General features: G+C 36.5%; 1 protein-coding gene across 1 annotated transcript in view; it reads right to left on the bottom strand.

The window, feature by feature from the left end:
• Positions 1 to 632: 632 nt before the first annotated feature.
• DIRC2 (disrupted in renal carcinoma 2) overlaps positions 633 to 12754 on the bottom strand; it is a 91154-nt gene continuing 79032 nt past the window's right edge. Inside the window, exons 9-10 of the mRNA XM_010834407.1 lie at positions 8494 to 8676; positions 633 to 1666 (exon numbers count right to left, since the gene is read on the bottom strand). Of these exons, the coding sequence (XP_010832709.1) occupies positions 1551 to 1666; positions 8494 to 8676 (299 nt within the window). The 3' untranslated portion in view covers positions 633 to 1550. The remainder of the gene's footprint in view (positions 1667 to 8493; positions 8677 to 12754) is intronic.

Genomic DNA, 12754 nt, shown 5'->3' with positions numbered 1-12754 from the left:
GGGAGTATATGGGACTATGTGTGATGGTGTGCGCATGTGTGCCGGTAGGTCGATCAAATGCTGACCAGGTTCCCTTAACCTTACTTCAGCACCCCGGCTAATGGAAGGAGCTGGCTTACACTCTGCCTGTCCAGGAAAAGACAAATAAAATAGATACTTAGCTGACAAAAACTGTACTCACATCCTCAAAAAATAATAAATAAATATATATATATATACACATATATATATACATACATAGTTGACAATGAAGATACGGTTTTAAGTGAGGAAAAAGGAGAAGGAATTGGAGGAAGCTGAAAACAACGAAGGTAAATATTATTTTGGACTTTTTGAGAGAGAATTTGATTTTCTTGCATGAGGAGAATTATGTAAATCTGAAGAGTGGTAATACCATAACCCCACGAAAGCATATTACTTTATGTCATAGTGAAATACATGTCTAAGAGCTGTCCAATGGGTGTTATTTTTGAAAAAGCTGTCATTTACAGTAAGAAGGCAGGAAATGGCAAAATACTGCCCTCTCCAATATACTGACTCCATATAGAACTGAATATTTTATACCCTGAATGGAGATACAAGGAAGGAATTCAGAAATCACTCCACAGATTTGAAAGTTTCAAGGCTATAAATTGTTATTTTCAAATAAGGGTTATTTAATAAAATGCAACCCTGGTAAATAACAGCTGGTGCTGGATTTCCCATCCCATGCCACCACACATATATCTGCCCAAAGACACAGGATGTAATGTGGGATTTGTCATTTCATTTTTCACAAAGTGCTAAATCGGAACGGAATTACATTTTTTCATATAGCATTTAATGCAACTATATTAAACATTTAGTCACCTTCAATATAAACATTTAAGAGCCTAGTAGATGAAACTGTATTTCACAGAAACAAGGATAAGTTAAGATCGAGATACAAAGTATGCGCTCTGAGGTCACTAGAAAGCAGCTGGCCACCATAATTAAGGTGGCTGAAGCTTTCCAGTCTAATTACAAATCAGGAGTCACATAAGAAATTGCTTTATTAGAAAAAAATGTAGTGTACATGTGGCTAATTTCTATCATTGAAACACCTCTTGGCTATTTTATAATTAAAATCTGATATAGGGTTTAAACTTCTTTAGAAGTTAGTGGCATTTCTTCCTATTCTGATATGTGGCTTAGGGAAGGAGCTATCTTCATGTGATAGGCACCCTTTATTCCTTTTCATAACTAAAATGAACCAATCAGTAGCTTAGCACTGGCACAAAACATAGAGGGAATTACCTAGGTAGTGCTTTCTGGGTAAGCCCACACTTCTAACCCGACTCCGGCACAGGTATGTCACTGATGCAGTTTTAAATCCACTATTATCACTCAAGTTCCACATTATTATGACCTAGTAGTAATTAAATTAATGTGGTCACCTATAACCTAACAAAACCTCTGAATGAAGTTTCTTTCTTCTCCTTTTGATTTTTTTTCCTGTGCAATTCCAAGCAAATGTGCAGTAGGCAGTGTTGATTTCCAGTCTCCTTTTAAACTCCTTCGAGTCTGTGCTATTAAACTGAGACAACCACATCAAGATACAGTCTGTCATAGGATTCCCTGAAGCACAGAATGAGAAGGAGACTGAGCAAACACGACCCGGGAAGGCACCAGTTGAACCAAGACAACTCTGCAAGACAAAAACATGCACTTGTAAGCATTCACGTGTCACCAGCAGAATGCCACTTGTATGCTGGCTGCAACCTGCTTGCTTTGCATTCAAAAGCACTTAAAATAAGCACTTATAATAAATGTGCCCTGGGACGCCTGAAAACCGGCTTTCAATAAACAGTGACAAATTTGGAGTCTAAGTGATGCATGGAATATGTTACAGGGCTTTCCTGTGGATATTTTTAATCAGTATTGCTTATGACTTTTCATCAGTTTAATCCACCTTGGCTTCAGTGGCAAGACAAAACAAATCTTACTTCAAAGAAAAAAAATCAATAACCTTTAAATGTTAGTTTGTTAATTATATATAAAGTGCCCTCTCTCACCATCACTCTTATCCTTGTTTTGAAATATCTGATGGATCAGACAGACAAACAAAATCACCTGAATTAAGATAAAACTTTTATATTTTGGGGGAAAGACATACCTAACTCTCAGCAAAAAATCATACAGTAATCACAGTAAAACATATTATATATATATATATATAATAAGTAAAACATTATAAAATGAATCCTAATTCGACCCTGTGAGATACTACTGAGAATACTTTGGCTTCTTTCTAGTCTTTTTTTCCTACCATCAGAATGGTTATGTATGATGCCAATTACCAGAAAATTGACAGAAATCATCTAAACAGGCAATTCAAATAATGATGTTTTTGATTTAATGGAATTGAGAATGCGCTTCTTCAAAAATGCTCATTCATGAATTCAGAACTCTCCGACAGGCCAATCTTGGGTCTCTTGTTACCAAAACACACATGCTGCCCAGCCCACTGTGCTGTCTCTGGCTGCTTCCTCTGGCTCCAGGGGCCCTGGAGCCATGTATCTGTTCAGCTTCCTTCTATCCCGACCCCTCTGTCAGTCAGTTCTGAGGTTTTGGTGTAGAAGTGAGCAGTTTCTTGGCACAAAGAATCTGGTGGTGGTGGTGATGGAGGGTGGGTGGGGTGGTTAACTTCTCTAGTTTAATATCCATTCAGCAATTTCAATTTAAAAAACAAAAATGAAGGAAATATGTTTCCTAGTACATTTTTTCCTTTGGGCACTGCTATACATTTTATATTTTCCCTCTCCGTTTCTACAGAATGCTAATACTGCCTTAATCTTCAAAAATCATCCAAAAGATTCTATGCTGCTGCTTTAGATTAATCCATAATTCATATGGCCAAAAGAGCAATTTATGCTCAGGAATGGAAATCAGAAAACCAACCGGTAAGAAAAGGTGCTGTAACACTTTTTTTCCCCTGGAATATGTTCACAAAAGCAGCCTCCCTAACCTCTCCATTTCTACATTTTAAAAGTCAGACATGCTATTCTACAGCACGCAACAAAGATGTGTATTTCAATGGTATTTTTTACACAAAGCTGGTTTCTGTCCTTTATTTGACTGACTATAATCTAAATACTCAGAAAGGCTGTGATCTTTGGGATCTTGTCTTTATTCTAATATTCCCTGAAATGGCATACCCAGCATTTTCTGCTTTTGTATTAACCAGATAGCCTCTGGATTTCTGACGATAATTTTAACAGGCAAAAAGAATCAGTGGAAAAATAAGAGAAAAAAAAGCAGCAAAATAGAGATAACAGCATAGCATTTATACGAAAAGTGAGCGTTTCTGACTTTAAAGTCAAATTTAAAATTTGCTTAAAGCAGTAGCTCAGGAAGTACATCACTTGACAAGAAATCTACATCAAGGACATTTTCTAAACCTTAGAGACTGTATTTCATGGGAGCTAAGGTAACACACATGTAACAACGATCAACTTGTCCTAGCTCTCATTAAACCTAGAAATTAGTCAAATATTGCCAAAGCAGACCTTTATTTCATCAGTATTGTAAAATGATTCCTTCTACCTAGGTTTAGATGAAATTTCTAGAAATAACTTGAAAGTGCTCTTCAGTGTCATGGTTTGTTGGTTGATGTTCACTACTGCACACACCTCTCACCGAAAAGCCAAGTCCATTCTACAGTGAGTTCATCTGGCTTACCCAACTACCAGTGTTCTGAGAAATTATTGTTTAGAGAGAAGAAGGTCAGGGAGGAAAAATTCTGCATTTTCCACTGAAAACCATTCACATACACCACAGCTAAAGTGGCTCTGATGTGCAGGAAATGGCTTTGCTTAAAAGTTTGACTTGACTTGGCAGGAGTGAAGTGAACTGTGGTTCTCTGAAGTCCAGGGTCATATGACATGATTAAACCAACAGAGTCCTTTTCTGTCAAAACTGTCTTTTTATCTTTTAAAGTGAGCACGATTTTCCAACACTCCTTCCCTTTGCCTTTCACTAGAGAGCATATAAATTCCTACTCCAAGGCTCATGATTTGCTTCTACATTTCTGCTGGTCCTCGACCATCTCCTGTGCTGCGGCCTGAGGACTCTGTCAATTTACAAATTTACAGTGAGACACATATTATGTTTCAGGGCTCTGCACAAAATGCTGAGGCTCTGTTGGGACTGAACTAATTAGGATGAACCATTCTACTTCTCACCTCATCTTTCCCTGCAGTGATGCCACACTTTCAGTTTCTACCACCTTCAACTTATTTGTCTGATTCCAAACAACTTGGAATAACACACTTTCCAAAACCAGCCTTCTACTTACCTTGTTGATTTAGCCAAAATATGGTGATTTAACAAAACTGTCTTCACTATATCTCAAGAGAACTAGCTGACACCATGATTTCACAGTGTAATACTCCCTTCACCCCACATTAATTACCTAATAGTTACATTAATTACACATTACCTAATAATTACTGTCACATTGCGTTTTTATTCTTAGATATAAAATTACTTCTCACTAGTATACATCTGTTGAACCTGTTCTCCTGGTAACCACCAGACAACACCTCCCTCCTCAGCACACAACGCAGCCTCAAATTCATGGTTGGCTACTTCAAAATGAAAGACTTAATTAAAAACCTTTAATGCTTTTAGCCAAAACTTGTTGCAGAGCTTCTAGAACAACAACAAAACCCAGACAATACAAACTACAGAACGAGCTACAAACTATAAAAATAGAACATTAGAATACATTTTAGAGCATATAAAGAATATAACAGCATTCTCAAATGGATTTTGTATGTGAAGTCATTAGGATAAAACATCACTATGCTATCTGAAATAACTCACTGAGATTTGCAAAGCAAATATTATAGAAAGCAACTCAGTTTTGCAAATATGATTATATTAAGGAGCAAGTAACGTTTTTTGAAAGTGACCCTGAAAAACCCAAGTCAGACAAACTCTAAGAAATCTTTGATAGGGTCCCAGGTTCCAAAGCAGAATCAACACAGAACAGGGGAAACTCTGTGACCTAGGGCTCCACGTAAGTCAAGTGGCATTGGTATAGAAGCCCATGTGACATTCATCATCCATGATGGCAATGGCTATAATCTGCAGGCAAATCTATACTAGAGCCTATCTTGCCAGGCAAAGCACTCTAATGTGGTCATTTTGGGTTAGTCTGTATGGCTCTGAAAAGCCACATCTGATGTAGTCATCTACCAGATAGCACATGGTGGGGAAACAAGAACTCCGCTCAGGAAGTTTAGTACTGCCTTGAGAAGTGATCTAAAAAACCACCACCAATCTTTATGATGATTAAAAATCAGACTCTCCAATCATGTAACTAATAGCTGAATTCTGACATATAACTAACTTCTGGGTGAGTTTTTCAAATTTAAAATGACTAAATTATGACATTCAAACACTGGTTCTAATGGAAGGGAATTTATCATATTCAACATTTAGCATACCACGTTGTGGAAATAAAAGTTTAGGAAATAATTTTACATAATTGTTTTCAGATTTGTCATTTCTGTATCATCACACCCAGGCTATAAGGCATGTTGAATTTTGCTGTGGGACTTCTGGGGGCGGAGATCAAATAAACATAAGGGAAAGAATCTCAACAGAGTTTTCATAGTTCTAATAACTTTTTAGCCTTAGAAAGTTGTGGGGTGTGGGTTTGTTTGTATTCCTCACACACATTGAAAAATAAGCATATAAAAACATTTTTTAAAAAATAGAAGCCTCGATGTTTAAATTCCTATCATCACCAGAAAGAAAAAAAAAATTATCCACAAAGGAAAAAATTATCCAGAAGGAAAAAAAAAAATTTAGTGAGTGCCAGTCATGCCCTGGTTAAAGCTCTTTCACACTGATTTTCTCATTAACTCTAAAATGTCAAAACATACTGAGATTTTTTTTTTTTGGTCCTGAAAATCATCCTGTTTGGTTAATTTTTATTTAAAGTTTTATTTTTCACAGTAGTCATGGAGTTTAGGTAGAAACCTTTAACCTCTATCTATACAGATATGTGTAAGGACATGTGATCAGAAACCAACCCAAAAGAGGGAAGCTTTCTTCCCCCAGCTAGATAAACCCTCAATCATATCAGTGAGATAGGAATGAACAGAAATGGTGCTGTTTCTAACACTGCCTGTGACAAAGAAACACAAATGTCTGCTTGTATCTGGTTACCAAGAACCTGCAAAAGGAGGAGTGAGCACTGACTGACCGGAACAAATCGGAGGCTGCCACATGCAGGAATCAGGAGAACGGCAGAGACTCTCTTCTGGCTGAGCACAATGGTAGGAACGCATTGGCCTCCTCCACAGTCAGACAGCGCAGGAGTGGTTCCTGCCTTAAACTGACCAATAAATACATGTCTCCTATATTCTACAGGTCATGTGCAAGAGGTCTGTTAAGGGTAACATGATCTGGCATCTACTGTTGATGTTTTTAAATGCTGGGAAGACACAGCAATTTCCATTCTAGAGGAGAATCCATGCATGCTCAGCCAGGCTGTAAGGACTACTCAGCCCACCTGTGTCTGCGAGCTGGAAAACCATTGCTAAGGGCAACAGCCATCTCTGTCAACTGTGACACTACTGAAGTGGGTTAAAGCTGATAATGTAATAATTGTTAGATGATTCCATTTAGAAAACTAACTGGGGGCAAAGACTTTACCCTGACACCTGGTGATGGCATTTCCTCTAATGGAAACACACATTTCCAGGAGGACAGTGAACAGTGGTCTGACCTTATTAAGATCGCCTTCGAAAATATTACTGTCGTTCATAGGGCAAACCAAATGGATATCAGGTTTAGCAAAGCTGAAAACTTCTTTTCCTGAATTACTGATTGACAGAAATGATCTAGTTTATTGTTAATTATAGTAAGAAATTAATATAGCATTTGGATTTTGCTGTGAGGTGAAAGTGCTCTGCCAAAAGCTGTCCAAAGCTCAGGGAGATTTTATTTCATCAGCTGTTAAAGTTTCAAAAATTTGTTTTTGAGTCAATGATGTTATTGTCACTATTATTTCAATTACAAGCCTGTGAGGATTCCTGAAAATAATTAGGTTTCTTGAATTGTCACATTTCAGAGCATTTCTTATATTTGAGTCCTATAAATTAGATTCTTACATGTTCAAATTACCCATATTTACTGGTATCTGATAAGTAGTTAAGAAAACATCAACCAGAAAAAAAAAAGGTGGTAATACTCATTTGTTTAAGATGAAATAAAATGGGACAGAAACCTCGTAAAAATTAATAAAAGATTTATATTTACAACTCACAAGTACAAAATAAAAAACAAGACATGTAGAAGTATAAAATAAGTATAAATCTTTATTTTAACATGCGAAAAAGAAGCCTAAATAATTGGGCCCCTAATTTCTAAACCAGGGAGACAAAATCTGGACTGCAGAAAAGACAGTATCAGAGAAAGCCAAGCAACTGCAAAGCAGAGTCACTACAAAGCTGCCAACCCCAACACCGTGGGGTCTGCCTTCAACAAGCCCAGTGAGCTTTGCAGCTGTTCCTGCAGCAGTTCTTCCCACCCCCTCAAAAGCTATTTCATTCTCTCCTTAGGCCCTTTCTCCACTGTCTTCCCACAAGCTCATCATAGATGAACTGGCTTCTAAGCAGAAAAGTTGATGACATCAAGAAGGAACTCTCCCCGAGCAATGTGCCTGGCAGAGATGTCTGCTTCTAAGGCTTGTACACTGCCTTCTCTCCACCTTCTCTGGTCCAAGGCGAGCTCCTCCATGTGGGTTGAGGACCCTAATCCTTTCTTTTGTGAGGACCTCCCTCTTCTTCAAAGGCATACCCCTGGACTCGAACTTTAACCTTCTTTGCACACTATACCTGCACTGACCAATTCGGCAGGCACATGTAGCAATTAAATGTAAATTTAAATTAATCAAAATGAAATAAAATGAAAAACCCAGGTTGGTAGCTGCATTAGCTTCGTGGGGTTAGTGACTACTGTGTTGACAGCATAGACAAAGAGCACCTCTGTAATCATAAAATGTTCATTGGACAAGCTGTCCTATACACTGGATCTGCTCTTTGAGTGACTTCTCATTATCCATAAGGCTTTAAACTACATATATATCCCTGACCTTAATTTCAACCCTATGTTAAGACAGTAGAGTCAAAGTAATTTTTTTTAAAGCAAGATATCATTGGTTCTCAATGAGAAATAGCATGTTAGAATTACCTGGAGGGTTAGGTAGAAATGCTGGGCCCCTGTCCAAGTTAATTAAATCAGAAATTCCAGGTGTGTGCGAGGGGTTAGGGTACATTACATTAGGCTAGGATGCATTTCAAGAAAAGCAACTGAAGATATTTTCTTTTATTGGCACATGAAAGCTCAAATAAAGTGATTTACCTTAGAACTCATCACATAATTGTCTATACATTAGCACCACAAACCTAGCTCCTAATGGACACATTTAGATAGTAAATGAAGAGTCAAATTTCTTACCTGTGTGATAAAATGTGAGAAAAAACAAAAGTACTCCCATGAACATATTACTTAAAAAAGTGACAACTCCACAAGTAATTCCTTCTGGAACTGGGTAGACAGTTTCCACAAAAAGCTCAAAAAATATAGGTATACTGCTATTCAGGAACACTCCCAGGAGAATACAGGAGGCGTACAATGTCACTAAAATAAAAACACAAACATTTCAGTTTCACAGGAGTGGCAGTGAGTCATATCAGATGGATGTTCTGGTGTCTCTTTCATGAGTATTAACTCTGGAATTTTACCTCTTCTCAGTGGCAAGTGATGAAGTTGGATAAAGCTTCACACATCTGTCAGCTCTTCGCTCGGGTTTTGGGGAGTATATAGGAAAAGGTTTTATAGCTGGAATGATTACCAGTTTATTTGCTTTATGTTTTTGGTGGATTACTCTAAAGCACAAAAACAATTTTAACTGTTACAATTTAAAGGGTTCTTTCCCCTGAGTCACACTCCTGGCATATTGAGGGACAGATAAAATATAGCAACTTAACACAAAATCTAGACTCATTCTATAATTTTAAAGAAAACTTAAAATCTAAGAAAAGATGTAAGCGACATTAATTATTACTGAAAATTACATATTTTAAGACTGTTTAATAACAGCCTTCAAACACAAAATAAAAGTTATCTACTATGTAATTCCTGGAGAAACACTTAAAATAGAAATAGTCCTCAATTTTAGAATGAGTTTCAGGTCAAGAATTTTTTTTAAATACATGACATTTTTGGAACATAGAAAAAAAATTTCACCTAGAAATGTATAATTAATAGTGGCTGGGATCCCAGATTAGCCTATAAATAGCCTATGAACTCAATCTATAGTGAAAATTTTGAACAAGACCACTGTTCTTATTCTTAGAGGAATGGTTAGAGAAATGTGCCCCACTCCAAATAATTATATTAATGCTACTGTCTGCATACAAATCTTCAAAAATGTTAATTTGAAGGTGAATACAGAATCAACGGGCTTTCTTGGTAGCTGGTCGGTGAAGAATCTGCCTGCAGTGCAGTAGGCCTGGGTTTGATCCCTGGGTTGGGAAGATCCCCTGGAGAAGGAAATGGCAACCCCCTCCAGTATTCTTGCCTGGAAAACCCTATGGACAGAGGAGACTGGTGGGCTACAGACCACAGTGTCACAAAAGTCAGAAACGACTTAGCGACTAAATCACAGAATCAATGAGGAAAGACAGATATCCTATTTAGAAACCTAAAACATCTCCCATTGGACTAATAAGGATATCATGTCCACTGATGATAGTGAGTAGCAATTATTTTAACCTTAAAGTTACCAGGAAAATATTTTTAATAAAAATATTCGTTAAGGAAAAAATTTCTATTGAGGAACAGAAGAAAGTGAGGGAATTACTCTAAATCTGTTATGTATTATTCATAGAACTAATATCAAATTACCAGAATTTACCATACTCAATTGCAATCATTAATAATCCCTAACGTTGTTGGAGACGTTAAAAAAAAAATCTGCATCCACTGTTTCCTAACAGCATTTCTCTAATTAATCTCAACTCATACTTCCTCCTCCAATTACACTGGCCTTTCAGGACTAGAAGATATTTTTCACATTCTACTATCACAAATAGTTGGTGATTACTTAGGCTTTCTTTGATTAGAAGACACATGGAAATAGAGGACAAAAGGATGATGGTGAATAAAGGACACACTGCTGGCTAAAGTGATGACCAGATTAGACACAGGATTAAATGGGAAGCATCTAATAGATACAATAAACATATTTAAAACATAATGCAATTTTCAAGAGTTTCTTAAAACCCAACACATCACGCTTATTGTATGTTTGCTGGACACGGATCACACAAATCAACAACACATTCTCCTTACACATGACTCATTAGTGTACATTAGGAAATCTAGAGATGGAATATCACTGGTAGCTTTATAGAAGTGTATTCTATCTAAAAAACACTTTATACTAACTTATGGTTAGTCATGGTAATCAGAGCAGAGACCACTACTGACCTCAAAACAGATAATCCTAGATAGTAAAGATGATAAAACATTGACTATAACACAGAGAACTATATTCAATATCCTATGATAAACCATAATGGAAAAGAAGATTAAAAAAGAATGTATATATATTTATAACTGAATCACTTTGCTGTACAGCAGAAATTAACACAACAATATAAATAAACTATACTTCAATAAAAAATAAATAAATACAATGATAAAACACTGAAATAAGTGATAAGAAAATGCGAACGCTTAAGAACTGAGTGCAACTTCTAAGAAAGAGTTCACAAACCACTAATGGAATTAGCTGTTTTTAAAAAATATGCTTAAAAATAATCCCTTTGACATTTATATTTCTGAAGGAAATATACCCTCACATGCAATTTGTAATCAGGAAAATTTAAGTGTGATAACTGAAAAGTAATCATAATCTAATAAAATAATTGCATGTTGGAAAGAAAGAATGATAAGGTGAAATGAGGACACAGTCAAAGGGGACTGTCAGTAGAGTCTTGAAAAGAGATTTGATTTTACTGATTTTTATCAAGCATGGTGTGGGGAAAAAAAGAGGCATGAGATGTCTCAGAAAAGTAGAGGCTGGTGAAGCAGGGAATCCTGTCTGAAAACCACTGTGAATGAAACTGTAAACAGTTCATCTTGTAGTGGGTAATTTGGGAACATCTATCAAATAAGGCACTTACTCTTTGATCCAGAAACTCCACTTCTAGGAATTTATCCCACAGCTATGCAGTACACATATATACAGAACACTCACTGCAATATTGTTTGTACTATGAAAACATTAAAAACTAGCTTGATGTCCACCAATTGTGAGTTGGTTATTTAAAAATTTATCAAACATCCAAACAAAGGTATCCTACGCAACCATTAAAAATGAAACAACTGTATTTGCTGATGGTAATGACAGCAAAAATAAATAAATGAAAAAAGTACAGAACAGTGTAAGGTATACACACACACGCACATGCACACGCACACACACACACACACACATTTATTTATAAATGTATAGAATTTTCTGGAAATACCTAAGAAACTGACATTCAGGGTTGCCGCTACAGAGGGAAATTGGGGGCCATAGGATAGTAGACATTTTTCACTGTAAACCCTTTTCTGCTTTTTTGAACTTAGTTTTTACTATGTGTCTATTTTACCTATTTAATAAAATAAAAAGAGAAATGTCATTGTAAACTAATTAACTGGCAGCTGATCCAACTCCACTTTATGCACTTTTGTTAGCTCCTTGACTCAGAGATGGTTATCAGTGTGAGAGCCGACTCACATACCTGATGTCTACATCCAGGATCCTTATAATCCAACCTTGGTCCAGGATCCTTGACATAAATATTCCCACTTCATTTATTAAAATTCTTGTTATATGTAGGATAAGTGGGCTAAGACTGCTGATATAACTTCAGAGGACAGAAATAAAAAAGAAACCAAGTACGTTCATTCAATTCTCTCATTCACAGTGTTTGCTTCTTGAATTACTATAAATATGTTGATCACGAGATTGCTTTATGCTAAATGGATTTGTGAAATAACTTGTTATCATAGAAATTAAAGAATCAAAATAATTTACACAGGAAAGGGTTAAATTAAGATCCTCATAATCAGAATGAGGGAAAACTATCTGTGTCAGGATTGATTTAATATTCTCCCCAGTATTCTGGGACATGCACAAAGTAAAAGCTGATTATTATGAGTCTGAATTTGACTTCCATTTGAATTTTCAGTTTAGAGTCTGATACAGTATCTTTACACATTAGTTTGGCAGATCCAGTGGGTGAAAGTCATCTATTAAAAGTCGGGCAGACAAGATAATTTGCTGCTCATCAGAGGGTTCAAACTACATGATCATTAAATATTTCCATGACTTTCTATAGTACTGATACTAAAATTAAAATAAACTGCCTATCAATTAAAAAGTCAAGGTAATTTAGTAGAACAAAACACAATGCTGATGCAGAATTTTTCTCCAAGAAGTTAATAAAATTTCATAGGCTTGTAATTTACATTGCCAAAAACAAAGACCTGTGTACCACCAAATAACTTCAGTTCAGTTCAGTCGCTGAGTCGTGTCCGACTCTTTGCGACCCCATGAATCGCAGCACGCCAGGCCTCCCTGTCCATCACCAACTCCCAGAGTTCACTCAAATTCACGTCCATCGAGTTGGTGATGCCATCCAGCCATCTCATCCTCTGT

This window comes from Bison bison, unplaced genomic scaffold (genome assembly GCF_000754665.1).
Source record: "Bison bison bison isolate TAMUID 2011002044 unplaced genomic scaffold, Bison_UMD1.0 scf7180017864032, whole genome shotgun sequence".
NCBI lineage: Eukaryota > Metazoa > Chordata > Mammalia > Artiodactyla > Bovidae > Bison > Bison bison.
The sequence above is the reverse complement of the archived record's forward strand: the minus strand, read 5'-3'. Positions and strand labels throughout refer to the sequence as shown.